The 26121-nt window shown below is 40.8% G+C and overlaps 2 protein-coding genes and 1 long non-coding RNA gene across 16 annotated transcripts in view; 2 read left to right on the top strand and 1 right to left on the bottom strand.

Moving 5' to 3' along the window:
* Window positions 1-12349, top strand: LOC133476515 (uncharacterized). The gene is made up of 3 exons (XR_009788069.1): window positions 1-388; window positions 11780-12008; window positions 12230-12349. It is a non-coding gene; the product is annotated as an uncharacterized LOC133476515 (long non-coding RNA).
* On the bottom strand, window positions 1982-21934 carry LOC133476510 (uncharacterized). Of its 13 annotated transcripts, none has more exons than XM_061769994.1 (8): window positions 20728-21468; window positions 19749-19886; window positions 17272-17383; window positions 13397-14987; window positions 12156-12401; window positions 10520-11934; window positions 9524-10154; window positions 1982-2741 (listed from the first exon to the last, which is right to left on the bottom strand). In XM_061769994.1, the coding sequence occupies exons 4-7, from the start codon at window positions 13770-13772 to the stop codon at window positions 9540-9542; spliced, it is 2652 nt and encodes an 883-aa protein (XP_061625978.1). In that variant the 5' UTR covers window positions 13773-14987; window positions 17272-17383; window positions 19749-19886; window positions 20728-21468; the 3' UTR covers window positions 1982-2741; window positions 9524-9539. The 13 variants fall into 13 exon arrangements, with proteins under 13 accessions (XP_061625978.1, XP_061625984.1, XP_061625983.1 ...); XM_061770000.1 differs by lacking the exon at window positions 1982-2741 and adding an exon at window positions 20518-20545 and having other exon boundaries at window positions 4958-10154; XM_061769999.1 differs by lacking the exon at window positions 1982-2741 and adding an exon at window positions 20613-20668 and having other exon boundaries at window positions 4958-10154.
* noctb (nocturnin b) overlaps window positions 21841-26121 on the top strand; it is a 7573-nt gene continuing 3292 nt past the window's right edge. Inside the window, exon 1 of one of the 2 annotated variants that reach the window (XM_061770014.1) lies at window positions 21841-21995. Coding sequence is in view for 1 of the 2 variants with exons in the window: in XM_061770013.1 (XP_061625997.1) it covers window positions 25038-25050 (13 nt within the window). In the remaining variant the exon portion in view is untranslated. Of the gene's footprint in view, window positions 21996-24474; window positions 25051-26121 lie in introns of those variants that run through there. The other variant, XM_061770013.1, reaches the window with a different exon arrangement.

Genomic DNA, 26121 nt, shown 5'->3' on the forward strand with positions numbered 1-26121 from the left:
GGTCAACCACAGTGGTGCAGAGTGAACTAAAACAATTTAATGGAAAAATTATGTCTATAAAAGCTGTACTGTATCACACTATAAGGTTCTCGGTTTTATGACGGCTCCGGTTTCCTCCCACATCCCAAAAACATGCAGGGTAGGTTAATTGAAGACACTAAATTGCCCGTAGCTATGAATGTGAGTGCGAATGATTGTTTGTTTATATGTGCCCTGCGATTGGCTGGCGACCAGTTCAGGGTGTACCTTGCCTCTCGGCCAAAGATAGCTGGGATAGGCTCCAGCACGCCCGCGACCTTAGTGAGGATAAGCGGAACGGAAGATGAATGAATGAATGAGTTGCGATGGGTGAATCGTGAGGAACATCTGAGGAGGATGCTCACATATGGTAAGATTACTCTTCTCAATTCTCTTATCCACACCACAGATCTTTGCTTGTCTGTAGTGCATGTGTCTCCTTCTAATAATCAATTCGCTGCAAACAAAAGTTGCTGTCATCCCCACAAGCCTTGCAGGCGACAGTTATGTTTTTTCATTCTGCATTCAATCTAGACAAAATGTCTTCATTCTCAGCCCAAAACAGGCTCATCAGCTGACACCATGATGCCTGAAAACTTTCTGTAGCACCATTCATGCACACTTTTGTCTAAGCCATAGATAAAAATTACAGAACAAAAGCCTTTGTAGACTACTGCTTGGCAAATGTAAAGTACAGGGAGTACATAAAGTAATTAATGTATCCACTTTTTGTGACATTTTTATTTGTTGGTGTGCCGTGAGATTTTTCAATTGTAAAATATGTGCCTTGGCTCCATAAAGGTTAGAAATCACTGGTCTAGACACAATGGTCCTTCCTGCTCAAGAGGAAGTCTCAGAGTATCCAGAAGTCTCCAGAATAACACCAATAACCACAAAAAGTGATGTTGCTCCAAGGTCTCGGCTGTAGAGCCATTGTTGAAGCATCTGAAATGACTCAGAATCAGATTTAATGGCCAAGTATGTTAGCAGACACACAAAGAATTTCTCTCTGGGAGATGGAGCCACTCTAGTATGACAGCAAACAGCCACTATGAAAAAATATACGGAAATTTAGGACATAAAAAAAACCTGTGTAGAGAGTCATTGAGCAATGACAGTGTACCACAAGTGTGGTAATACTGATATAGTGGCAATTGTGCAAACGATACACTCCTCAAGCAATTTAGAGCAATTTTAAGTGACTAATAGTGCAATGATCTGTTACAGTGACGATTGTGCAAATGGTGCAGAGTTCTCAAACACATAAATGGGAAGTAGTAATGAACATCCATCCATCCATTTTCTGAGCCGCTTCTCCTCACTAGGGTCGCGGGCGTGCTGGAGCCTATCCCAGCTGTCATCGGGCAGGAGGCGGGGTACACCCTGAACTGGTTGCCAGCCAATCGCAGGGCACATAGGAACAAACAACCATTCGCACTCACAGTCATGCCTACGGGCAATTTAGAGTCTCCAATTCATGCATGTTTTTTGGGATGTGGGAGGAAACCGGAGTACCCGGAGAAAACCCACGCAGGCACGGGGAGAACATGCAAATTCCACACAGTCGGGGCCGGGGATTGAACCCGGGTCCTCAGAACTGTGAGGCTGACGCTATAACCAGTCGTCCACCGTACCGCCTAGTAATGAACAACTGAATGTAAATAGTGTAGTGTGATCAAACAGTTACTGTACGAATAATTTAGAAGTGTCCCGACAGAGATGTTCAAAATGGCAGCTGTAGGTCCTCCTGATGTTAAAACGTTTATATAGCGAATTTGGAGGCAATTATTTCTTACAGTGGTGCCTTGAGATACGAGTGGCACACATTTTTCGAGATACGAGCCTCCGTTCGATCGATTTTTTTGCTCTGACTTGCGAGTGCGGACTTGAGATACAAGCGTTGTATGGTGGCAGTGACTCAACTCACTTCACAACAAGCAAGTTTGGCAGATACAAAAAAAAAAGAGGCTGTAAGCTGTTTATTGGCACTCGCAGTTGAAGATTACGGGCAAACAAAGAGAATTACACTTTGTGTATTTAAAACAACCATGCTGCTTAGCTTTTCAGTCTGCTCACTTAATGCTAACGCTAAATAGCGTCTATGTTGCGGTGCTTTAACTCTCCAAGCAACAAACTGAACACAAATGGTCCAGCAACACATGTAGACAGACAATACAACAGTAGTCAAAATTACGTAAAGTCGTAAAACGACTATTTGTGCCATACTGATGAGCTGAGAGGGGAGGTGAGATGTCTCAAATGAACAGTCGTGTATATCAGTTTGTCTTATACTGCCCCCCAGGTGGCCAAGGCAGGCACACCAGAAGAAGCAGCACCATGGCCATTCAATTGATGTGACAAAAACATCCATCCATTTTCTGTACCGCTTTATCCTCACAAGGGGATGCTGCTGGGGTGCTGGAGCCTATCCCAGCTATTGTCGGGCGAGAGTCGGGGTACACCCTGAACCGGTCGCCAGCCAATCGCAGGGCACATATAAACAAACAACCATTCGCGCACACATTCATACCTAAGGGCAATTTAGAGTCTTTAATCAACCTACCCTGCATGTTTTTGGGATGTGGGAGGAAACTGGAGTGCCCGGAGAAAACCCACGTAGGCACGGTGAGAACATGCAAACTCCACACAGGCGGGGCCGGGATTTGAACCCAAGTCCTCAGAACTGTGAGGAAGATGTGCTAACCGGTAGTCCACCGTGCCACCTGTGACAAAAACAGTTTAATTATTTTTAATTCTATTTAATAAGGTTATTACTCTGTTTTTATAATGTACAATATTATGGTGTGCTATTCTTCCACATTAAACTACACATTACAGGATTTTCATTTTTTTGTGGAAGACTGGAACGGATTATTGACATTTCAATTCATGATGTTGTTCATTTATCGCCAGATCCCTTTACACCACTGGAACCCTTCTTTTGACCATTTCTAATGCAAGTAGGTGCACACAAACACAAGTATGCATGATACACAATACTGTGCTGTAATGGCGTGACCTCGTAACCAACATGATAATCAGAGAGCTGTCTATGGTTGGGGAGAAGAAAAAAAAAAAGCAATTGTGAAGCTGAGTGAAAAGCAATCAAAGCCACTGTAAGAAACACTGACCATAGCCAAAACATCCATTGGGAATTTGCTGAAGACAAAAGAAACCACTGGTGTACTAAGAAACAGATGTTTATAGAACACTAAAACCTAAAACAATTGGTACTGATATCAGCAGCTACAGTCAGGTCCATAAATATTGGGACATGGACACAATTCTTAATTAAAAAGTGTGTGGCGCATATACAAACTGTTGTAGTTCCTACACCGTTTACCTGATTTGAAGGTAAATACCTTCAAATAAAAGCTGAAAGTTTGTTTAATTTCAAATCCATTGTGCTGATGCTTAAAGCCAATTGGGAGAGAATTGTGTCAATGTCCCAATATTTGTGGGCCTGACTGTATATGATTTGGTTGGTCAGAGCAAAACTTGCTTACTGCCAATTTCAAAGAGCAAAACAACTCTGTAGCCATGTGCACACATCCACATCTCTGGTGTGTATGGTGGTGTATTTTATTTTTACGTTTGTGTTTTTGTCATTATTAGATACATATTGAATATGAACTGCTCCAGAGGATATACGTGGCACAGTTGTGTGCTGTTATATTGTGCTTTTGTATAGTATTGATGCTTTCTGTAATTGCAATGTCATAGTGTAAGAGGTGGCTTAAGTCGGGTAAATCCCCACTGAAGGCCCAGGTACCAAATGCACGGCCCACAACTAGATGGTGGGTTATGAGTGGTTATAGCTCAAAATTCCTTGAATGAAAATAATTTATGGTTGGTGCTGGTGTGTTTGTAACGAACCAAATGACATACAGTATAAAGACGTGCTATGACTTGCATCTCTGTGTTTCGTAAAAGGTGTGCAATCTGTTTGCCGTTCATCGCTCCACCGTCATCACCCTCTACAGCGGTGCCTTTGACTCTTCCTCAGCAGTGTTTCTCTTCATTAAGCTAAACTGGTGCAATTCATTCTGGTAGAAAAACCTCCTTTATACATGTTGATGGACAACCAATGTATAAATCCATGTGATTTTTACCAGCTGAAGATTAGCCTGAATTGCTAAGAGAAGTTCATTTTGCTAAATTTGTGGCTGTGGGGTAAAGTGGGAAAAATGCTTTGTGCAGGATAAAATGAGACATTCTAAGTGATACTCCTGAGAAGAAGAGAGAAAAAAGAAACTGGCAGGGAAAAGGCAAAATATCAAAGAAAACACAAAACTGCAACCAAAAAGAAAATAATAACAGCTCAGAGAAATACAGCATGTCCCTGTTGCACTTGATGTATCAAAAGAGAGCTCCGAGGATGACATAAGACACCCGGGAAACATCTGTCCATGAGTGACTTTGTCGTGGTAAATTTTCCAACAAAATACAGGATTGTCAGTTACATTGGCATGGCTGAGAAAGTTGATGATGATGATGTAAGCGCACAATTTCTCAGAAGAATCCGGGAACATGCAAGTGTGGTAGCGACTCATGTTTGCTTTCATGGCGTGGCAGATGTCCCTAAAAGAGATGTGGTGAAGAAGTTGCCTTAACCGAATAGAACTACACAGAGAGAGCAACTCTTCATCGTTGCCTATAGCATTCAGGGGGCCAAAATGTTGATTTATGAATAATTTCATTGGGAAATTGTTATTTTGTTAACATTGCTTGGACTCAGTCGTTTCTGTAATAGTCTCCCCAGCTTCAGAGAAAAACTTTCAATACAATACTTCAGTGAAGAAACACACTTTGTCATTGGTGACTTTACTCGTCCATAAAGATTAAACACCGTAATGCGTGCTTCACATATTACTAAGGTTCCTGGGCTTCTCAACACACTCACAGTATGGCCCATCACAAGTAACCACTACATACACAATTTGGTGACAAGGGCTTTATGATGCATGTACAATAACACAAAAACATTTATGGCAATACATGACTTTTAAACATGTGTTGGTGTTTAAGGATCTATTGAAAATGTGCATCATATTTTAATACAGTGTAAAAAAAACATTACAACAATTTACTTAATGACATTTCAAACAGGACAAAAACACACAGTTGTCAAATTAGGAAACGTAACAAAGACCTCTAGGAAACATCACCAGCTAATGATAGCGATACCAATATAAAAGTTTGGACACATTTGTAAGGCACAATGATCTTGATGCAGAATAACTATAATAGTAGTTTTAAAAAACCTATAGGGTGGGTAAAAGTAACTGTAAAAAAAAAAAAAAAAAAGACAAATTGAGATGTTTTTGTTTTTTTTATCTCTTGGCCTTAGCACCCTGTGACTTTTTTATTTGAGGTTGGTTAAAAGAAGAAGTCTATCGTACCAAACCAAAAACTTTGGAAGGTCATACATCAGAAGTTACAGCAGCTGAAATAAGTATTTAACACGTCACCATTTTTCTCACTAAATATATTTCCAAAGGGGCTATTGACATGACAATTTCACCGGATGTTGGTAACAACCCAAGTAATCCATACATACGAAGAAAGTAGAACAAATGACCTCAGAAATTAAGTTGTGTGAAATGTGAAATGACACAGGGAAAAAGTATTGAACACATGACGGGAGGTGTGAAAATGCATGCAAAGCCACGACAACACCTGAAATCTATCCATAATCAAACAGCAATCCAGCCCCTTGTCAGTGCAAATGAATATCAGCTGGTTCAGTCCTAATTTATGGCCTACAAAAAGGTCTCAATGCCAAGGTGTGAGTCAAGACACATCTCATGATGAGTAAGAGCAAAGAGCTGTCTCAAGACCATCGCAAACTAATTGTTGCAAAACATAACAATGGCATTGGTTGCAGGCGCATATCTTAGTTTCTGAATGTTCCAGTGAGCACATTTGGGGCCATAATACATAAGTGGAAATCTAATCATAGCACCATAAATTTACTTCAATCAGGGGCCCCTTGCAAGATCTCAGACAGAGGAGTGCAAACAATAATCAGAAGAGCTGTCCAAGAGCCAATGACCACCTGTGGAGAGCTTCAAAAAGACCTGGAATTAGCAGGTACTGCTGTCACAAGGAGAACAGTGAGTAATGCACTCTGCCGCCACAGCCTGTGTGCATGTTCACCACGTAAGACCCCACTGCTGGGAAGAAAAAAAAAAAAGGTAAAAGCTCATTGAACATTTGGACAAACCAGTTAAATATTGGGAGAATATAGTCTGGTCTGATGTGAGCAATATTGAACTGTTTGGATGCCATAATGCACACCACATTTGAAGAAATGGCACTGCACATCAGCCTAAAACCACCCTACTGACAGTAAAGTTCGGAGCTGAGAACATGATGGTGTGGGGCTGCATTCAGCAAATGGTACTGGTAAACTTCACATTCTTGAAGAAAGGATGAATGGGCAAAAGTACAGGAGACATTCTTGACAAAAACCTGCTGCCATCTACGAGGATGATGAAAATGAAACGAGGGTGGACATTTCAGCAGGATAATGATACTACAAACATACTGCCAAGGAAACTATCAATTGGTTTCAAAGAAAAAAATTAAAATAAAACTGTTAGAATGGCCCAGCCAATCACCTGACTTGAATCCAATCGTAAATCTATGGAAAGAACTGAAACTCAAGGTCCATAAAAGAACCCCAGGGAACCTTCAAGATTTGAAGACTGCTTGTGTGGAGGAATGTTCTACTTTCTTTGTATGTATGGATTACTTGGGTTGTTCCCAACATCTGGTGAAATTTTCATTGTAATAGCACCTTTGGAAATATATTTAGTGAGAAAAATGGTTGGTTTAAATACTTATTTCAGCCGCTGTATGTCCTCCATCCCACGACACTTCCTGCTGAAATCAGTGGACAATTCCTGGAGGACTCCAGAAGTTGTTAGATAACTGGAGGAAAATTTTAAATAAAACATACTAAAAACATGAAGTTTCCATAGTGTAGTAGTAATCCCATTTTCTACACGTGAGAAAGGTCACCATTTCGAAACAAGTGGCCTAATGACTGGATCAGACAAGATTTTACCCCCGTTATTGACCAGATTTGCTATCATGCCCAACTTCAGATCCGGCCGGACATATTTTGTCAGGAACGACAAAACTCCTTGGAGTGTGCCATAATCCATGATCAACGATTTGGAGTCAGAGAATCCCTACGATGCCAAAATTAAAAGTCTAGCATGTTGGATTTGTTTTTTTTTTTTTACATCTTCCGTGTAATGTGACATATCAACGAGAACCCTCTGACATAGCACCCTGACATCAACCAAGAGAATTGTGTCTTGCAACAGCGCCTTGCCTCCAATGTTTACCGAAACGTTAGACCACCGGTGTCAAAGTCAAGGCCCGGGGGCCAGATCCAGCCAGTGACTTTATGTGGCTCGCGAAAGTCATGTGCATCAACTTCATGTTTCTTGCTAATACACCAAAATTGCAAATTGTCTTCCGTTATAACATTTTGATATTTCAAGGATTTTTGTTCCCAAATCACCTTTTAAAATAAACTTATTAAAAAAAATTAAAACTTTTTTTTTGCTGGCTTCTGATTTCAAAACTACTGTAGTTAGCCATCATTTTGTGTGCATACAGTGCTGTGAAAAAATATTGGCCCCCCCTTCTCAAATTTCCCCACTTTCATGTTTAGGATCGTCAAACAAATAGACAACTTAAAAATATCTGAATGATTCCAAGGACTTTGGGAAGAATAATATATGGACTGATGAAATTGAGCTTTTTGGAAGGTGCGCATCTCGTTATATCTGGCGTAAATTTAGCACAGCATTTCACAAAAAACATCAAACCAACAGTCAAACATGGTGGCGGTAGTGCGATGATCTTGGGCTGCTTTGCTCCTTCAGGACCTGGACGACTTGCTGTGATCTAGGGAACCATGATTTCCGATTTTTAACAGAAAATCCTTAAGGATTCAGCCATTAGTTGGCCACCTCAAGCTGAAGCACACTTGAGTTCTGCAGCAGAATAAGTGTCGGAAACACACCAGCAAGTAAATTTCTGAATGGCTTAAAAATCAAAATGAAGGTTTTGGAGAGGCCTAGTCAAAGTCCAGGCTTGAATCTTACTGAAATGCAGTGACATGACCTTAAAAAGGCCGTTCATGATCGAAAACGCTCAATTTTTTGCTGAATTAAAACAATTCTGCAAGGACAAGTGGGCCAAAAATATCTCAAGTCATGTGACAGACTTGCTTGATTGCTTGATTTCAGTTGTTGCTGCTGAGGATGGCCCAACCCATTATTAGGTTTCGGGGGCTTACTTTTTCCAGACAGGGCCAGGTAACGTTGAATAGGTTTTTTTTCTTCCCTTAATTAATGAAATCACCATTTAAAAACTGCATTTTAAGTTCACTTGGGCTATAATATTCTTTATATTTGTTTGATGATCTTAAAGTGGGGAAACTATGCAAAAATATAAAATTTGAGAAGGGAGCCAAAACATTTTCACAGCACTGTATGTAGTCATATGATGTAATGATACATTTGTACAGGTTCACAGTCAGAATGGCCCTCCAAGGGCCAATTTAACTGTGAAAATATTAACTACGTTAATAACTATGTTGTGGCCGGCAACACAAATGAGTTTGACACTCCTGCAGGTTTAGAGCATGAATTGACAGAACGCCGGCATAATGTTTATGTTCAAACGTTAGTGCTAGCACTAGCGATCTATCTAGCTAGCTACATAACGTTATGCTGCCTGCTTGTTAGCGGTATTTAAAAGTACGTGAACATAACATCAAACTGTCCTTGAACAATCGACAGCCCAAACCGTCCTCTCTGGAGCACCCAGCCACAACGTCACATTCTTTTTTTCCCCCAGCACAAAACAATTTGCCACAATTAAAACATGCACCATTGGCAATGTTTGTGTCCGGTAGCGTTGACATATTTTCCGGTCGCGCCTCCCCCAATCAAAACTAGCGCTATTGTTAATGGTTGTATCCGGTAGCGTTGACACGTTTTCCGGTCGCACCTCCCCCGACAAGATTAGCCCAATGATCGCAAAAGACTGGATACGGTGATATCAGAATGTGCCATGTTGTGTTCCCAGTGTCCTGACCGAGACACGGCAGGATTTTATGGTAGTAGTCATAGTGCCATTGTGAGAGACCAAATTTGTCTTGCAGTGTGATCCAGGCATAAGGCTTATGTTCAGGTTGTAGTCTACTCTGTCGACATTGGTTCGAATCCCACCTCTAATGAAACGAGTCTTGAATTTTCTTTCTGTGGATCAACAAAGGATCTTAACTACTTAATTACTATAGCTTTTTCTGTAATTAAAATGAAATCCTAAGTATTTGTAACACTATAAATTGGGGAATTAATTTTCACTGATCCTGCAGATGCCAACTTATCTTTTCAACAGGCCACAGGTCTGAGTAAAGCTTACATTTGCATAGGGCTTTAGCATGTGGCCAAAATGTTCAGCAAATAACACTCACCTTGATATCTTCATGCCTAACCGCAACTGAAGTTAGAGGTGAGCATGTGGTTGTAATGCAGAAACAGGATTGTGTCCAAACTGGCTGGTGAGATGTTGTGTCTGTTCCTCTTGGTTGCTCTTCTTCTGTCCTGCACAAAGTTCCGTGCCATATCACCTACCACGGCTGGGGCAGCCAAGTAGGCCAGTGCCACTTTAGCCAACAGTGGGAACTGCACTGCCTTTGTCCTCCACCACTGCAGGGGCTCGATTCCCAATGAAGCCCCTGCCCCAGCTCTGAACACTGATACTTCCATGTCTACAGACTCTTCTACAGTGTCCTGCCTCCTCCGGGTTGTGGAGAACAAGTCCCCGAGCAAGAACTCTATACCAGACACCTCACCTTGTGAGTCAGGCTCTGCCAACTCCATCTCATCTTCATCCTCCTCTTCATCCTCTATATCCCTAAGGTTGATCAGGCAAGACTGTTTGAGACGTTTGCTTCTCAAGAAGTAACTCTCTGACTCTCTTGAGTCAGAGGATAGGCTCCTTTTGCTCGAGCTTAAATTCTTTATTTTTCCTGTCTTCCCATCATCCTCCTTCGCTATCCTGATGGCGTCTTTCTTAAGCCACTCAAACGTCTTGTTTTGTTCCTTTAAAAGTAATAGACAGAATTTTGTTTGTTTAAATGACTCAAGATGCTAAAATTTCTTGTGATCCCCCCAAAACCAACTATGGTGTCTGCAATGATCCAGACACTTGGGGAGCTAACCAATGTAAATGTTCAAATTCAAAACATTAGGATCCAAATATTGTCTTTACAGTCCCTTTGTGAGAAACATGCATTCATTTCCTCAGAACAACTCAAAAAGGCAGCTTGAAAGGTATTGATGTTTTGACTGGTAGGGCCAGTATCACAATCATAACTTTGGAAGCTGCTCTCTTTTGAGAATTCAAAGGATCTGAATCCTGTCAACTTGTTTGGGCTAAAACACTAGTTCGCTATAGCTCAACTCACCGTCTTCTCCATGAATCCCAGCCCATGAAACTGGGGGTCAAGGGCACAGGCCACACATAAAACCCTGTTGACTTCTGGGTTGCTGTAATGACTCGCCAACCTTTCCCTCACCATCTGCTTCATCTCCTTTGGAATTATTGAGTCTCCTGGTCGGCATACGAGGTGGCGGGAAAGCAGGCCAGTAAGAATGGGTTTCATTAAAGACAAGCGTGGGAAGGCTTCTTTAGCAAGCGTTTGACACGCCACATCTAAAGGTTTGAGGACTGAACTTAACTCCTCCACAATACTCCAATCACAAAGTGATGGCACCATGTTTGATTTTGCTGACCTGGTTGAAGAGTTTGTACAACTGTTAAATGAACTGGATGCTGAAGCGATTTCTTCATCAGGTACGTTTTCACATTTGGACTCTTTAACAAAATCCATGATGAGGCTTTTATGCTTGAGGAGTGTGCTCAGCAGAGGATAGAGTCTATACCAGTTGGGTTGACAGTGACAGGCCCATGAGTTCAATTCCATTTGCTCCTGTTTGCTCAATGTTTGCAGCACGCTCTGGGAATATAATAAGGGGCTGGAATGACCAGGAGGCTGGAGCAGGGTTAAAAGAACACCCTGGAATTGGGAGAGTGTCTTGGAGACGACGGGGTGTGACATCACTGCTTCAATGCAGCTCTGCACAACGCTGAAGAAACATGGGACAAATAGTAGCCCTTCACTTAAAGGACTGCATTCTAGATTCTGTGACTCATTGGATGGCACAGCTTTTTCCTTCTCTATAAAGATTGTTGAGTTTGGGTGACAGTCACTTCCTGCACATTTTTCTTTGTTTCTGGGCTGGAGTCTCATTTGGGTCCTTCCTTGTCCTCCAAGCAAGACCAGATTAAGATGGGCGATTCCCCACTCTTGGGCCATAATCTTCACTTGGATTTCTAAACTTTGAAGGCTGTTGTCTGGCATGACACGCTCTATGAGTCTTTGGGTTGCCAGGCAGACATTGTGACAATTAAAGTTAGTGTCTATGTAATGCGCCCAGAGTGTGACATAGCCCTCATTATTGCCCTCCCAGATGTGCACCCAAACTTCCGCACTTAAAGTGACACAGTAAGGAACCTCCCCCTGTTGTCTGGGAGGTCGCCCATGTCTCCTGCACTCATTCTCTATTGGCCCGGTGTAATCGCATATCTTTTCAGTTTCTCCATTACTAGATGTCCTCATCATATCAGCAAGGCCCTTCTTTACTTTTCTGTGGTGTTCTTTCAGGAGGTCCTCAAGGAGGAAAGGCGATGGAAGTTCCTTGTAAGAGGGAAACAGGCAGTGGATCAGCTTGATGAAGCCTTTACCGCCTACCAGCGTGGGAGGATGGAGATCCATGATGAGAAAATTGGCAATGGCTTTGGTCACTTGAGCAGAGGACCCTATTGAAAACATAGACCAGCGTGCCGTTACCCATCACTGACATTGTGTAGAAAGAACACTTTCAGAACTTAAGGTGCAACTTAAACAAATCTAGACATAGGTTTTGAAGAAGCTGTGGACATCTACAATAAATCCAATAAATCTTCCATAAACTCTGCAGCAAGTAATGTGTTAAAATAGTGTTCATATTTCACTAACAAAAGAGTTCAAGAAAGGTTACCTGGTATTGGGGAAGAGATGGAGGAGCGAGCAATATGTCCTGAATAACTATTTGCATCTGCATTTGATTTATAGCTGGTCCAGGTGGAGACATCACTGATGAGAGGCAAAGGGCTCTGTGATTGGCTGTGGTCTCCACTCTCTGTCTGAGAGGAGCTGCTGGGTTCCGGGAGGGTAACCGACTGAATGTCCTGCAGGAGTTGCAGAACTGCCTCCTTATCTTCAAGTTCACATTTTATATTCTCACCTGTACTCGACAACAAAACAGATGCAAATGATACTGAGGATACTTATTTCAAGTATTTGTGCCAGAATAGTCTTAGATTTGAGGTGTGGAATTTATGACATTTTGTAATGAATAATAAAAATAAATTGCTGTATGTACACTGCCATTGTAAATTCCATTTGCAAAGTAGAAAAACATTCAAATCGATGGCCACAGTCAATAAATGATTGAAATATTAGCTATTTGAATTAAAACACCACCTAGTGGTGGCCTAAGAGAAAAACTTTTTACATCAACTACAGTTGAGCCCTGCTATTGGAACACAAAACGAAAACTAGTGAATAACTGACCCTCGTAATTGCCAAGAAAAAACAAGTTTTTTCGGAGTGAAAAAGGAAAAAAAAGCTGTTAAAAAAAAAACGTTTTGGGGGTTAATCACAGGCTCTTTAAATGGTGGCAGGTGTGGTCTGACTCCAATTTAACATGAGATTGAATGTGATTGGTAATTTCTGAATACATCTCCAGTTAGAGGGTGTGCACACTTGTGCAACCACATTTCGGTAGTTTATTTTTACTTCCTCTCTCAGAAAGATTTTGTATTTTTGAGTAATACAGGTCACAGGGTAAAGTAATGGAGTGTTTTGTAGTCTTTATCTTGGTCTCATTTTTTTATCTTCCAAAAAAATTGGCATGGCACAGGGGGGGGGGGGGGGGGGGGGGGACTTTTTATATTTACTGTATGTGCCAACACAACAGCATGGTTGTTATACCTTATATTATGGTTATGACCATGAAATAGAGTACATGTTTGCTATAGCAATAACAGTGTTGACCTAAATTGACGATGACACATTCCACGCTGTAGCAATTTAGTGGCTCATATGCTTTCAGTGGTCGTGTTCGCAGACCATCCCCAACATTATGACCGCTTGCACAACGTTATCCAATAAAACACGTGTAGCCAATATGTCTTGACAAATATAATGCTCAGTTGACAACAAGCTGAAATTACTCACCGCTCAGTGGGGTTTCCGCTCCATTGTTCTGCTGAGACGCCGGCTCGAAAATACTTGGGTCACTGCTTAGTTTCGAGCCTAGAATTGCGTCGACGGCGTCGTAGTAGTGGAACTTGAGTTTTTCGTTAGAAGAGCCTCCAGACTTCCGAAGCGCTTCGCGGACTCGGATGTATCGCATGCGTAGCTTCTTTATTTTATCTCGACACTGCTCAACTGTACGGTGATACCCGCGGTCAGTCAGATAGTCCCGGATTTCCGCAAATATTTCCGAGTTTTTATGAGTCTTGTCGAGAAGGTTCTGGATGTTGGCGTCAGCCCAAATTTCCAACAGACAACGGACCTCGGCATCGGACCAGTGCGCACCCTTCGCTGCCATTGTAATTGCTCCGGAGGAAAAGTCGCATAGATTATGCGTCACCAGCGCCCAAGTCCATCTTGCCAGAGGCTTACCTTCGGCCTGGTACTCACAAGGCTTTTCAAATCCTAGTGTGTGTGTGTGTGTATGTATGTATACGTGTATATTTAAATCTGTGACAGACACCACATAAGGATAAAAAAAAAAAAGTTGTATTTAACAGTTTTGGTTGTATTGTGAAGAAAACTCTCTTCAGATAAATGATCTCATGATCAACCTGAAATGTCCCTCCCCCAGTCATCTATACAACTTGTTTGCCAACCTGTGTGGGTGTCTTATTTTAAAACTTTTGCAGGATGGCTCATAACCCAGGTGTTGGTTTTTACTTGACCATTCCTTTGACTCCCAGGTAACCAAAGTCATTCAGTCGTGCTTTTCACAAATTGCACAAATTACCACGGTCAAACCTTTTCTCTGTCTGTCAGACCTAGAAAAGGTCAGACATGGTTAGATTAGTGCAATGTACATAGGCTTGCATCAGCAGAAAAAATAAATAAATTCAGTGCCTACAACGCATTCAAAATGCTGTAGCTAGACTTTTAAAAGTTATAGAAATTGGACAGATGGATATGATCAAATTGTTGATTTTCATTGCACAATATACAGTAATGTGTGACTTGTTTTGAAAAGCAGTATAGATTTATGCACCGTATTATAATAAACATTATAGTCATAATCCCTCAAGGAGAAATGCACCCCACAGACTGCTGCTGTTGCACACCACACATTATTATTACATGCTTATCCATCCTGAGGTCCATCAAATTGGGATCATCCTTGCCGATCCAGACCCTGAATTCTGGGATGGGCTGTGAAACCTTGTAGTAAATGTAACCAGAGAACTGGAAAACAACCATATTGTGTTGTCCCTCGCTGCTGCTGTAGGTTACATACCTGAAACACAGATCAACTGCATACACAAAATGACTGGTAGATATAATAAGTTAATAAGTTTTCTCCAACATATGGCCCAAATATTATTCCTCTGGCAGATATGTTCGTCATCTGAGGATCCTGGTTCAGAATCTCCCAATTCATTGTCGCCGTAGAAGCAAGGACAGCTCTGCTCGCGATAGACCACCATGGAGCCACAGCCGCAGCATCATGGCTATAGTTCTGGTTTGAGGGAGTCTGAAGAAATGAAATCTCAAGATTATTCTTGGGGTAAAGCCACACCTGAAAAAATAAAATCAATATGGACAATCCTGAGGTGAGATATTAAAAGCACAAAATCAACAACAACAAAAAACACCACACAAGACCAGCAGCATTGATGTCAAGGAACACATCTTATGGTGGCTGTTATCTGTAATCCACTTGTACTCCAACTGTCTCATCTGAGAATCAAAATTGCGTTTGTGCATACACAGATGCAAAAGGGATAATGAGCTCTTCGTATTCCTGCTCAGTCTTAAGGCCAGTGTGGCCATAGAAATGGATGAGCATCACACTTAATATACAGTGATCGCTTTAATTCAGTCAGTTGATGCATTTCATCAGGTCTCCAAAGAACAATGCCATTCCCAAATGCTTTGCCACTACACTTCTGAGCATCTGGTTGATAGTTTCCAACAGATCATTTATATTGTTGTAAAAATATGTTTAAATCGCCATTTCCATCCACATTCATAAGAACACAGAGTGGCAGCGATGAGTAAAACCCTGGGATATGCAGCAAATGAGTTTCTCATTTTTTGTAGTTTGAAAAGCAATGGCTTGTGTGGTACCATAGTCAATGAATGTATAACTGTTTCAACGTCGAAAAGGGTAAATTTGATTAAATCAGCATCTGTATTAAAGATGCAATAAGTTACTAGATATGCTTTACAAGTTTCACATTGGGATAACTGCTAAAGTGGATAAAGAAGTCTAAACACCCCAGTTTGAATGCCAGGTTTTAATGATATTGGAAAAAAAAAAAGAGACCAAAATAAATCAATTTAAAACAATGGTTATAACCTGTGGAACTCAGTTAAAAACATTTTTAAAAAAAATATACTTTCGAAACAGGAAGTAAAAACAAACAAGACAATGTGCACACACACTTATAACTGGGCACTAGCCATGGTCCATCCACAGTATTAAAATGATCTTATTGTTCAAAGATAATCAGTCAGGAGAAAAACTTTCAAGGCATTAAATATACCATGGATCACAGTGAAGACCATAATCTAGTAGAGAAAATATAGCATAACAGTGAAATTACCAAAAACTGGAGGTCAATCCAAAATTGATGAAAAGACAAAAAGAAAAATGGTCAGGCAGGATGCCTGCATAAATTTCTGGCAAGTACTGGCCATTTTGTACATGCGACAACATCTCCCGTCTACTTCATATGTCTGGGCTATGGGGTAGGGTGGCAAGACGGAAGTCTGAAAATGTGGTATGGGCAGATGAAACCAAGGTTGAACCTTTTGGCCAAACAGGCTGGTTTTTCTTCATCTTAAACTCTGGCCTTAGTCAAGGTGGAGGGAATTATGACCAGTTCTAGTCAGTGTTAGCACAAAAACGTCAGGCTTCTGCTAGAATACAAACAAATACCAGGAAAAACATAGAACAGCTAAACTATTTGGGGTTGATCAGAGGCCCTTTAAATCGTGGCAGTTGTGTGCCGACTTCCGTTTAACCTGAGTTTAAATGTGACTGGTTAATTCTGAGGACAGCCGCATCCCCTGTTGTAAGAGGCTGTGCACACTTGTCCAACCACATTACGTCAGTTTATAATTCCCTTCCCCCCCAAAAAAAAAACAAAAATTAAAAACAAAAAAAAATATATATATATATATATATATAAATTGAGTTGTACAGGTTATAGGTCACAATGGTGGAAAAGGTTTTGAAATTATTTAGCTTATATATATATATATATATATATATATATATATATATATATATATAAGCCTTCTCTGCTTGGGCAAGTGTTGAAATGTTTGTTGAAAAAAAAACATGAATATCTTTAAATCGACAAAAGATTCAATCCCATTAATGTTGCTATTAGGGATGGGTTTTAATCAACTAATTCATCAATAATAATTTGGTGGAATTGTATGGAAATTATTTTTCATTCATCACTAAGAAATTGAGGGAAAATGTAGTGCAATACATGGCTGTAACCAGCAGAGGAGCTGTTGTTTCAGTCTTGACTAGTTTGCGGTCTAAAGAACAAAAAAGAAGATAGCCATGGGAAATTAAACTACCGGTACATCCACAAAGACCTCCACTAGGGCATGAGTCTTCTGCTCAATATGTCAGAGTCATCAGAGCAAAAGTTCAGAACATTCAGAGATGTTTGCATCTTCTAATAAACAATATAAATAAATGAATAATTTCATTGTTTTTTTTCAGCCATAATCTGCAAAGAAAATGTTGTCACAAGCCCATTCATGATTGCCATAATCTGCATGTCCATATTGATCAATGCACACCAGTCTACATACATATAGTACACTGTATTACTTACTAGGGATGCTTCATGGTTGTGACAATCTGCAGCACTGATTTCCTTTATGAATAGGTTCTGTCCATCTGGCGTGACTCAGACTTTGAGAGTGAATGGAGAACGTTTCAAGGTGCTGAAAAAAGAAAAACAGCATAATTGTTTTGCCAATAGGTAGTAAGGCGGATGAGTGATTATGAATATAAATTATTACACATTAGGCCCACCGCACACCGAGCGATGCGACAGAGCGCGACTGAACTGAACAATGGCAAACCAATTCCCCGAGTATACTTACCGACGTGGCGCAATGGAAAAAAAAAAATGTTTTGAGGCACCACTTTGACTGCAACACATAATTTCTTGATTAAAGAACATGGTGCAATTGTCAAGGACGGCCCTAGCCGGTGTAGTTCTAAAAATACAAAGCGCAAAGAGGTGCGCAATAAAGTAGAGTGTGGATAGAGTGAAATGATAGCCCCATTTTATGGACTGCACTCGTGCACTTCGGTGACAGAGACTCGCCATGCTTCGCTTTTTAGCCGCAGGTAAATATGAAATAAATATGCTGTATTCGTACTGCTTGGGGCTCGGCCTGCTGGATGTCGCTTCGTACCCGCAAATGGCATTTTTATAGTGAAAGATCATGCGATAAAACATTGAATCTTCAATTGGCTGTTAAACCTGTGACGCCATTAACCTGCGATTTAAATGTGAATTTGTATCAAAACTAGTTGCCTACGCATGGCCACCCATAAAAACTAGTTGCAGAACCACGCACACTAAGAGTTCGGTCGCGTCGCTCGGTGTGCAGTGGGCCCTTAAACAATGATTCCTAAAATGGTTGTGAGACTGCTACAACCACACTAACAAGTATATATTTTTAAAAGTACCACAAATACGCGACCTGAAATGACGTACAAATAGACTGCTGAATTGCGGTTGCGGTCACGTGTGGCCGATGGATATTTAACAACGACAAAGATGGCGGCTCTGATGACAAGCAGTCATGAGACCACCGTGGCTGAGACAGCTTCTCTGAATATTGAAGCCACGGGAAACCTTTACTTTGCGTTTTCACAAAAAACAGAAACCAGAGGATCAATGATCTCTTGTTTTTTCTTATTGGATATGTCGTTGCTGACAACTAATCCACGCTGGCTTTAAAGCTAAAACACATGGATGTCAACATCGTTTGTTCGCTAACATGTTTAGTGACAACGTGAATATGTAGTACATCCGTTTGGATATTTTATTTATTTTGATTGAATCGCTGTCCAGCACAGTTTACGCACAGCAATATACCCACTCAAGTGAAGGGGAAAACTGCCATGCTGGCTTATTTCTCGATCCCGCATGAGCCCTTTTCGCTGACATTTCTCGACACTGCAATGTGCGTTTGTTGTTGTTGTTTTTTTTTTCTTTTTTTCAATGCTTTATGCACGTCACGAGTTGCTGTGAATGACGACAACACCCTGCGACGGCCAGGGTTGCCAGATGCTAATGTCAATAAACCACTGCGCAAAGCTGCAGGATGATTGCAATAACTACTGCATTGCCAAGGTAAAATCTGTTAAATGTGACGCCGCTCGTACAAATGAACAAACTATCCACAATAACCATTTCTGGTAAATCGTTTATCCAGACTAGGGGGGAAACCGAGCGTTGACCAGTTTCTGAGCACATCGTTAATTGCCATAATTTCAACGTAAATACCACTGTACTCCCCTGTACACTGTAAATCGTAATCGTCAACAGATCAAATTGACTTGATCTGACTAACGGGTGTTTATTTAGTCTGCTCTGTTTATTACTTTTAAGTTAAAAATAAAATAAAATTGTTTCACGCAAATGTGAGCTTTTAATGTTGGCGGATAAACAAATCAAAAACTATTTTAACAAACATTAAATACGAGATAATCAAACGTACTGTAATTTAGGAGAGTGTGTTCATTTCTCTGGCAAACATTTTATTTATTTATTTTTTTAAAAATCTAATTAACTACTCCAATCTGGCAACACAGATACTCCCGAATAGTTTCAGACTGTTTGGAATATTCACACTTGTCATTTCTACACGCGCACACACACACGCGCGCACACACACACACACACACACACACGTAGTTTGGAGAGTAGTTGCTTCACGTTTTAGGTAAGGAGTTCAAAAGTACCCATGAGGTCATTTCTATGGAAAATTAACTTAATTGTTTGAATTTTTTTAAGCTAATGTAGCTACAGGCATTTCGTCAGATGATAACACAACTATGACTTGCCATCTTCCTTCGTCGTTGTACTTCTATACGGTTCGTCACGATACAAGTCTTTAATCAAAAATGTGTTTGTCGTCAAGCCAGAGTTAACGATGTTTTGTCCGCAATGGCTCACCGTAGTGTAGCTCCCTCATGTTGTTGGTGTTACCATGGCGACTTAGCTCCTCGGTTGATTAAGCTGTACTGTAAACATAGACCCAGACATTGAGTTGAAAAATGGCATATTACCTTCTTCCCGAGTTTCCGGCTGTTTTGAGGGCTTTTGAGCGTGTCAAGAATCTGGACAAGCGGCTTCAGGAAGAGAGAATTCCATTCTCTGCTGAGACCAGCCTTCACCTAGCTGAGCTATCCTCCGCCGTCACTGACCTGAAGGCAGAGAGACATACCACCCATCAATACTTAGAAGTAGAGGTCATCGAAAACAGTAAGATGAGCCACCAAATTAGCAACACAAATCAACACACGAGGAAATTAAGTCCAATGTGGGAACTGCCCAGGAATCCAAAGTGCAGGAGGTGCAGCAGCTCCACAAAGATCTCAAAATGATCTCCCAGCTCCAATAAGCCACAGAGAAGAAATTGGAAGTATTTCTCAGGAAAACCAAAGTGCTACAACAAGCGTGAGAATGTGCTAAGGAAGAGCATGACGGCGCCCTGGCTGCTTTGAATGATTGTATCACTCTCAAGAACAGCTTGCAGAGTCAGCTCGACCACACAAAACTACCGATGGAAGAGCTGAACAATCGCATTGTTGCCGGAAAAAGAGACCATGCCAACATTGCAAACAAACATGGCCCTTAAGAAAGATGATTTTATTTAGTGCAACAAGACAACCTGTCAAAAGATATGTGCCATGCTGAGTGGGAAAAAACAATTAGCAGAAGCACATGCTCAGGAAGTGCAGAAGAGATTTGTGGAGAGTTAATGACAAGAAACAAACAGCATGTGATTATTTGGATACACATTTCAGAGACTGAGAGGAACCTCCAAAGACTAACCACATCTAGTTGCCAGTGTGAGAAAGAGCTGCAAGGGGAGATCCAAAAGCAGCAAGAATTGGGGAAACAGAAGCAAATGTTACAGAAGTAGTTACATGAGTTGAGGAATTCCATCAGTACAAACATACAACTTTTGAAGAGGAAATTGTCACTGCGGATGAGAAGATAGCAGACATCAGAGGGTCAGGAATTTCAAATTGCAACTCTCACCCAAATCTATGAGATCTTCAAACAACAAGATGATGAAGCAAGGGCGGAGAATTTCCACGCCCCAAAGCAGCTGGAGCGATCCAAGCTGCAGCTGCAAACGTGCATGGTGTCCTTGGTCACACATGGCAAGGACATTCAAGAAATGGACCAGCACATTGGAACACTCATAGGAGAAGACACAACTGACAAGCAAATATTTAAGAGGAGTCAGAAAGAACTGTTTGCTAAGGTGGACTCTGGAAGGAATGATTGTCATTTGCTCATGATTGTCATTTGCTCTGACACGAACTGTGAGCTGTAAGGGCTTATATAGACAGGTGTGTGGCTTTCCTACTCAAGTCCAATCAGTATAACCAAACACAGCTGGACTCGGATGAAGGTGGAGGACCATCTTAAGGATGATCAGAAGAAATGCACTGCACCCGAGTTGAATATATGAGTGTCACAGCAAAGGGTCTGAATACTTATGGCTGTGTGATATTTTTTAATAAATCAGCAAAAATTCCAACAATTTTTTTTTGTTTCTGTCAATATCGGGTGATGTGTGTACATTAATGAGGGGGAAAAAAATGTACTTAAATGATTTTAACAAATGGCTGCAATATCACAAAGAGTGAAAAATTTAAGGGGGTCTGAAAACTTTCCGTACCCATTGTAAGTTCAAAAACAATTTGACATAAATAAATGTGTGAAAATACAAACAAACAACCATTCGCACTCCCAGTCACACCTATGGGCAATTTAGAGTCTCCAATTAATGCATGTTTTTTGGGATGTGGGAGGAAACCGGAGAAAACCCACACAGGCAGAGGGAGAACATGCAAACTCCACACAGGCGGGGTCGGGGATTGAACCCGTGTCCTCAGAACTGTGAGGCTGACGCTCTAACCAGTCGCCCACCGTGCTGCCCAATAAAAACATGACAGTTGCAATTCACAAGATATCTGGTGGACAAACTGCCTCGGGGTCTCCACACTTTTTGCTAAAGCTATTTAGAAATGGGAAAAATGAATATTGGTTACATTGCAAACAATTTCACATCCATCAGGGGGCAGAATTAACGATCTCTCCCCGTGTCTCTGGCTCGCTCTCTTCAATGACCTTGCTCTGCAGTTACAGGGTCGAGCAACCACCCAGGCTGGCAGCAACACAGGCTGACCGCACTTGTGTAACACCCATGATCACTTTAAGGATCTCACGCAGGCACAGCAACACGATGGCACAATAAGACAGCAGTGGAAGCGCCACCCCCTTGGAAAAAAAAACAGGTAAGTTTCCAGAAAAGCAAGAAATGAACTTTGCTCTCTCATGTTTTTGTCATAGTGTGTAAATTGATTTGTTTTTGTTGTCTGACTGGCAGACTCAAGCATGGCACACTTCACAAGTTTAACCAATGTCCAGCCTTGTGGAGTTTGGCAGCTTATTAGCTATTTAGTTTGGTTAGTTATTAGTACTCTCACGTGTAGTTGGTAAAATGGTTTCGATATGGTTGATCTATATTAGAAGATAGATAGAATCCCTTCTCCGCTTTTTGTTTCATATATTTTTATGCGTTTAACTGACAATATTTACACATTCTTAAGGGTTACAACATTTAAGCATCCTCAGATATAATTACGATGTAATAATGAAAATAATAATGTGTAACATGGTGACCAAGTTGTTAGCACATCTTTCTCAAAGTTCTGAGGTCTGGGGTTCAAATCTGGGCTACAACCTCGCGCTGTTCCTGTGTTTTTATATGTTCTCCCCGTGGTTGTGTGGGTTTTCTCTAGGTACTCCATTTCCCCAAATATGCATGTTAGGTTTATTGTAGACTTTAATAGTGTTTGTCTATATTTGCCCGCCGATTGGCTGGCCACCAGTCCAGGGTGGACCCCGCCTCTCCCCTAAAGTCACCTGGGATAGGCTCCATCTCAGAAACTAATGGATGATGATGATGATGATAACAATAATAATAATAATACAAATCATGATCATACTACTAATAATAATGTTTTACATTTTTACATCTTCAGCCATATTGAGAACCTACGTAGGTTTATTTCTGGTAACTCAAAACCACTATATAACATGCTTGCTCAGAGGTACTGTTTTGTATTTATGTGGACTAAGTGACTCTATGTTGGAGTTTGTTATGGAGGAGGTGGTTTCTCTAAAGGTCAGAGAGTAAAGTGGCAATTTAAGTGAGACGTATACAGGAAATGTGTTTTTTATGGCTTTAATATGGCATTGTGTTGAAATGAGTCTGGGACTTGAACTGCTGTACTATTGCGAAAACACCTTTTCCGTAATGTTTCTTTCAACGTTGTCATTGGAATCGTTAATGCTGCTAAAAAGTCAGGTTTTAGAGCATCTCAAAATAACACAAGCTTGATTTCAGAGCAGACAGTAAAATCACACAGAGTGTAATTGGCATGCAAAATGACCTACATAATAGCCAACAGTGCTTAATACTGTAATGTAATGAGGCAATTGCCCTTTCCCAATATGGAAATGTCAATGTCCTCCGAAAGTATACAGCAGCTCTATCGCTCTCTCTCTATCGCTCCCCCCCACCACCACATGCTCTGCCAATACACCCTAAGCCTACTCATGTTTGCTCAACCTAGCACCCGATGTGCCTCAATAACCCCCCCGGTGTGCTACAAATAACACTTGCCACACAAGCACACTGCGCTTGCATGTCGTGACTTGCGGTTGATGAGTAGCCAGTGTGCACAGACGTGAGTCTTGTGCTTGTACAAACATGAGTCATCACTCTGAGGCCAAAAGAACCTCACGTTCTTTACCACGCTACTGCCACGTCAAAGCATAACAATGAAATGATGTCCTCTCAGGTAGGGTTCATCAGGTGCCAAATGTGGCAAGTTAGACATATTCGCAGTCTATTTCCAACGCTTACAAGGCCATGCTATGGTTCCTTATACTAAAACTAGCCTTCAGTTATCAGAGTTTAGCAGCACTGGTTTAGCATTGATAAGATGTCATTCTAAACTGTGAACTGTAAAGGAGCAGTGAGCATCGTGCATGACACTTTCAAAGCACATTTCCCAACCTGCAGTCTTTGCAACAACTTTACTGCTTGGTAATTATGGAAAATCGGGTTGCATATCAACAGCTACAAAGTCTCTGACACTTAAAATAAAAAAAAAAAGTATGCAGACTTTAGAACTTTACAAATCTTAAACTCATCTACATGTATAACAGTTCACATTCACATTTCCATAGATTTAACATAAGTACATGTTTATAGCACTTTTCACAGAGAGGACTCATTTAGTTATTCACATTCAGAGTTAAAATACTCATACATTCTGTATATAAAATACAGACTCAGTCCTTGAATCATTGTTTTCCTTGTGCTCTTTAATAGAGAATCTTCTCAGTTATTTTGTCAACAAATGTACAATATGTTACTGCTGTCGATTTGAATTTATTACAATAAATTATAGTTCACAACCATAAGGGGAGCAAATGAAGAAATAATACATTTTGCCTTATATGATACAAGTTCAAGTTTTTCATTCTACAGTTCAAATGTAAAATGATTGGTGTAATTTCATTATTTGATCAGGTATTTTTGCCCAATAGAACAACAGAAGCTAGTTGCAAGCGTTAGATGTATGGGACACACCTTTTGGATTACAGTAAAAACTAAGAACTTGTTGTAATAATTGTCGAATGGTTCTATTTTGCAGAAGTGTGTATGCTCTATTTTGGTGCTGTTTAGTCTTCCCAAAATACTGTACTTGTCATCTTGTCGTGGAAATGTACAATGTCAGAAATGACTCTTATGAAACCACAGCAAGAGGGCGTTGCTACATGTTGCGCATGGGAAGTCATTGCTTAACCCCTAAGAGGCACGCATTCACACACACTGCACACCCTTGACACAATTGTTGCAATGTGACAGCTGAACAATTGGCGATATTCTTGAAATCATAGAGCTCATTTGACGCGTATGTTTACACCTGTGTTCATTTTCTCTTAAGCACAGGGCAGACAAGAGGCACACAATCTGAGTGTGCCATTGTGTGCGTGCGTCTGGGTGTTGTGAGAGAACACCAGCAGTGTGCTGGCTCACTGCCTCACCAGCACATGACCTCGCATACTCCTTGTGGGCCGGATGACGTCTGTCTGCCTCCTAATCTGTCTCCCGCCCCCGAGGCTTTATAGGCTGCAGTAATGAGCGCAGCTAAGTGATATTTCTGCTTATACTTGCGGACGTCACGTCGGCCTCAACGCGTTCATCTTCAGCTCCTGACAGCCCAGCGAATAGAACAATCGAGCACAAAGTGGACGTAGTGATGGAGACAATGAGTAAGACACTTGTCGTCGTCGTGTTTAAGCTTGGCCCTGTATTTGTGTTTGATGTGATTACTTCTCCATGTTTTAAGGATGCAAGATGGGGAGGTTTTAAAATGCGTGGCATCTGCGCTTTACATGTCATTATCCGAACATATGGCTATAGGGGTCGAACTAGCTTCTCCAAGGTCTGCTAGCAATGTGGAAAGTTTCAATATTAGTACTTTGATAGCATGCCACTATTCACACGTTTTAATGAGATTCAATAATAATAATAACATATATTATTATTAACCGACCCTAGTGAGGAGAAGCGGCTCAGAAAATGGATGGATGGATAATATGAAGTCTATGAACTGCCACTACTGACAACATAACTTTCAAGTCCAAATTACAAATATTCTCATTTAGATAATTTAGTTGAAGGAAAAAAGTGTTCAAAAGCTCTTCCTTTTGTTCTCTGTCATCGTTTGGATTATCATTTAGAGCCATCATCTTCATTGGTGTATTTTTACACCACCGGAAACTACAACCATAATGATAATAATACAGTATTGTTCAATCAAATAAGGGCAAGCGCTATAGAAAATGGATGGATCGTTTCGTCTTTTGTGACTTCAGAATTTTGACTTGAATCTGAGTGTGCAAAAGTACCTCAAACTTCAGGGTAACAGAACAATGGGAATTCAATCTGGTGTTGAATGTTTGCAGTTATTAACAAAACATGTTTTGGCAGGTTAACTGCAAATCAATATGACCCACATTGGTTAACTTGATAAGGTTGAGCTTGAAACAATAACGTGGATATTTCGTAGACATTGAAATGCAATATTTTGGTAGCTTATTCCACTACGTTAGAGGGGCATCTAAGGAAGTGACTGTTAAGTGCATACTATTTCAGCTTGATTCTTTTAGTGGGGAATGTCCGACTGATCAACTAACCTTTCACACTTTAAGTGATTTTCCACTAAGTGGCTTCGTGTCGCAGAGCAGTTAGTGTCAAGATGGTTTGTTGTCAAAAGGAGAGGAGATTATCCACTAGTTAATTGATAGCAGATGCTTCAGCGTGCGAACACACACGCAATT

Source organism: Phyllopteryx taeniolatus, chromosome 4 (assembly GCF_024500385.1).
Source record: "Phyllopteryx taeniolatus isolate TA_2022b chromosome 4, UOR_Ptae_1.2, whole genome shotgun sequence".
Taxonomy (NCBI): Eukaryota; Metazoa; Chordata; class Actinopteri; order Syngnathiformes; family Syngnathidae; genus Phyllopteryx; species Phyllopteryx taeniolatus.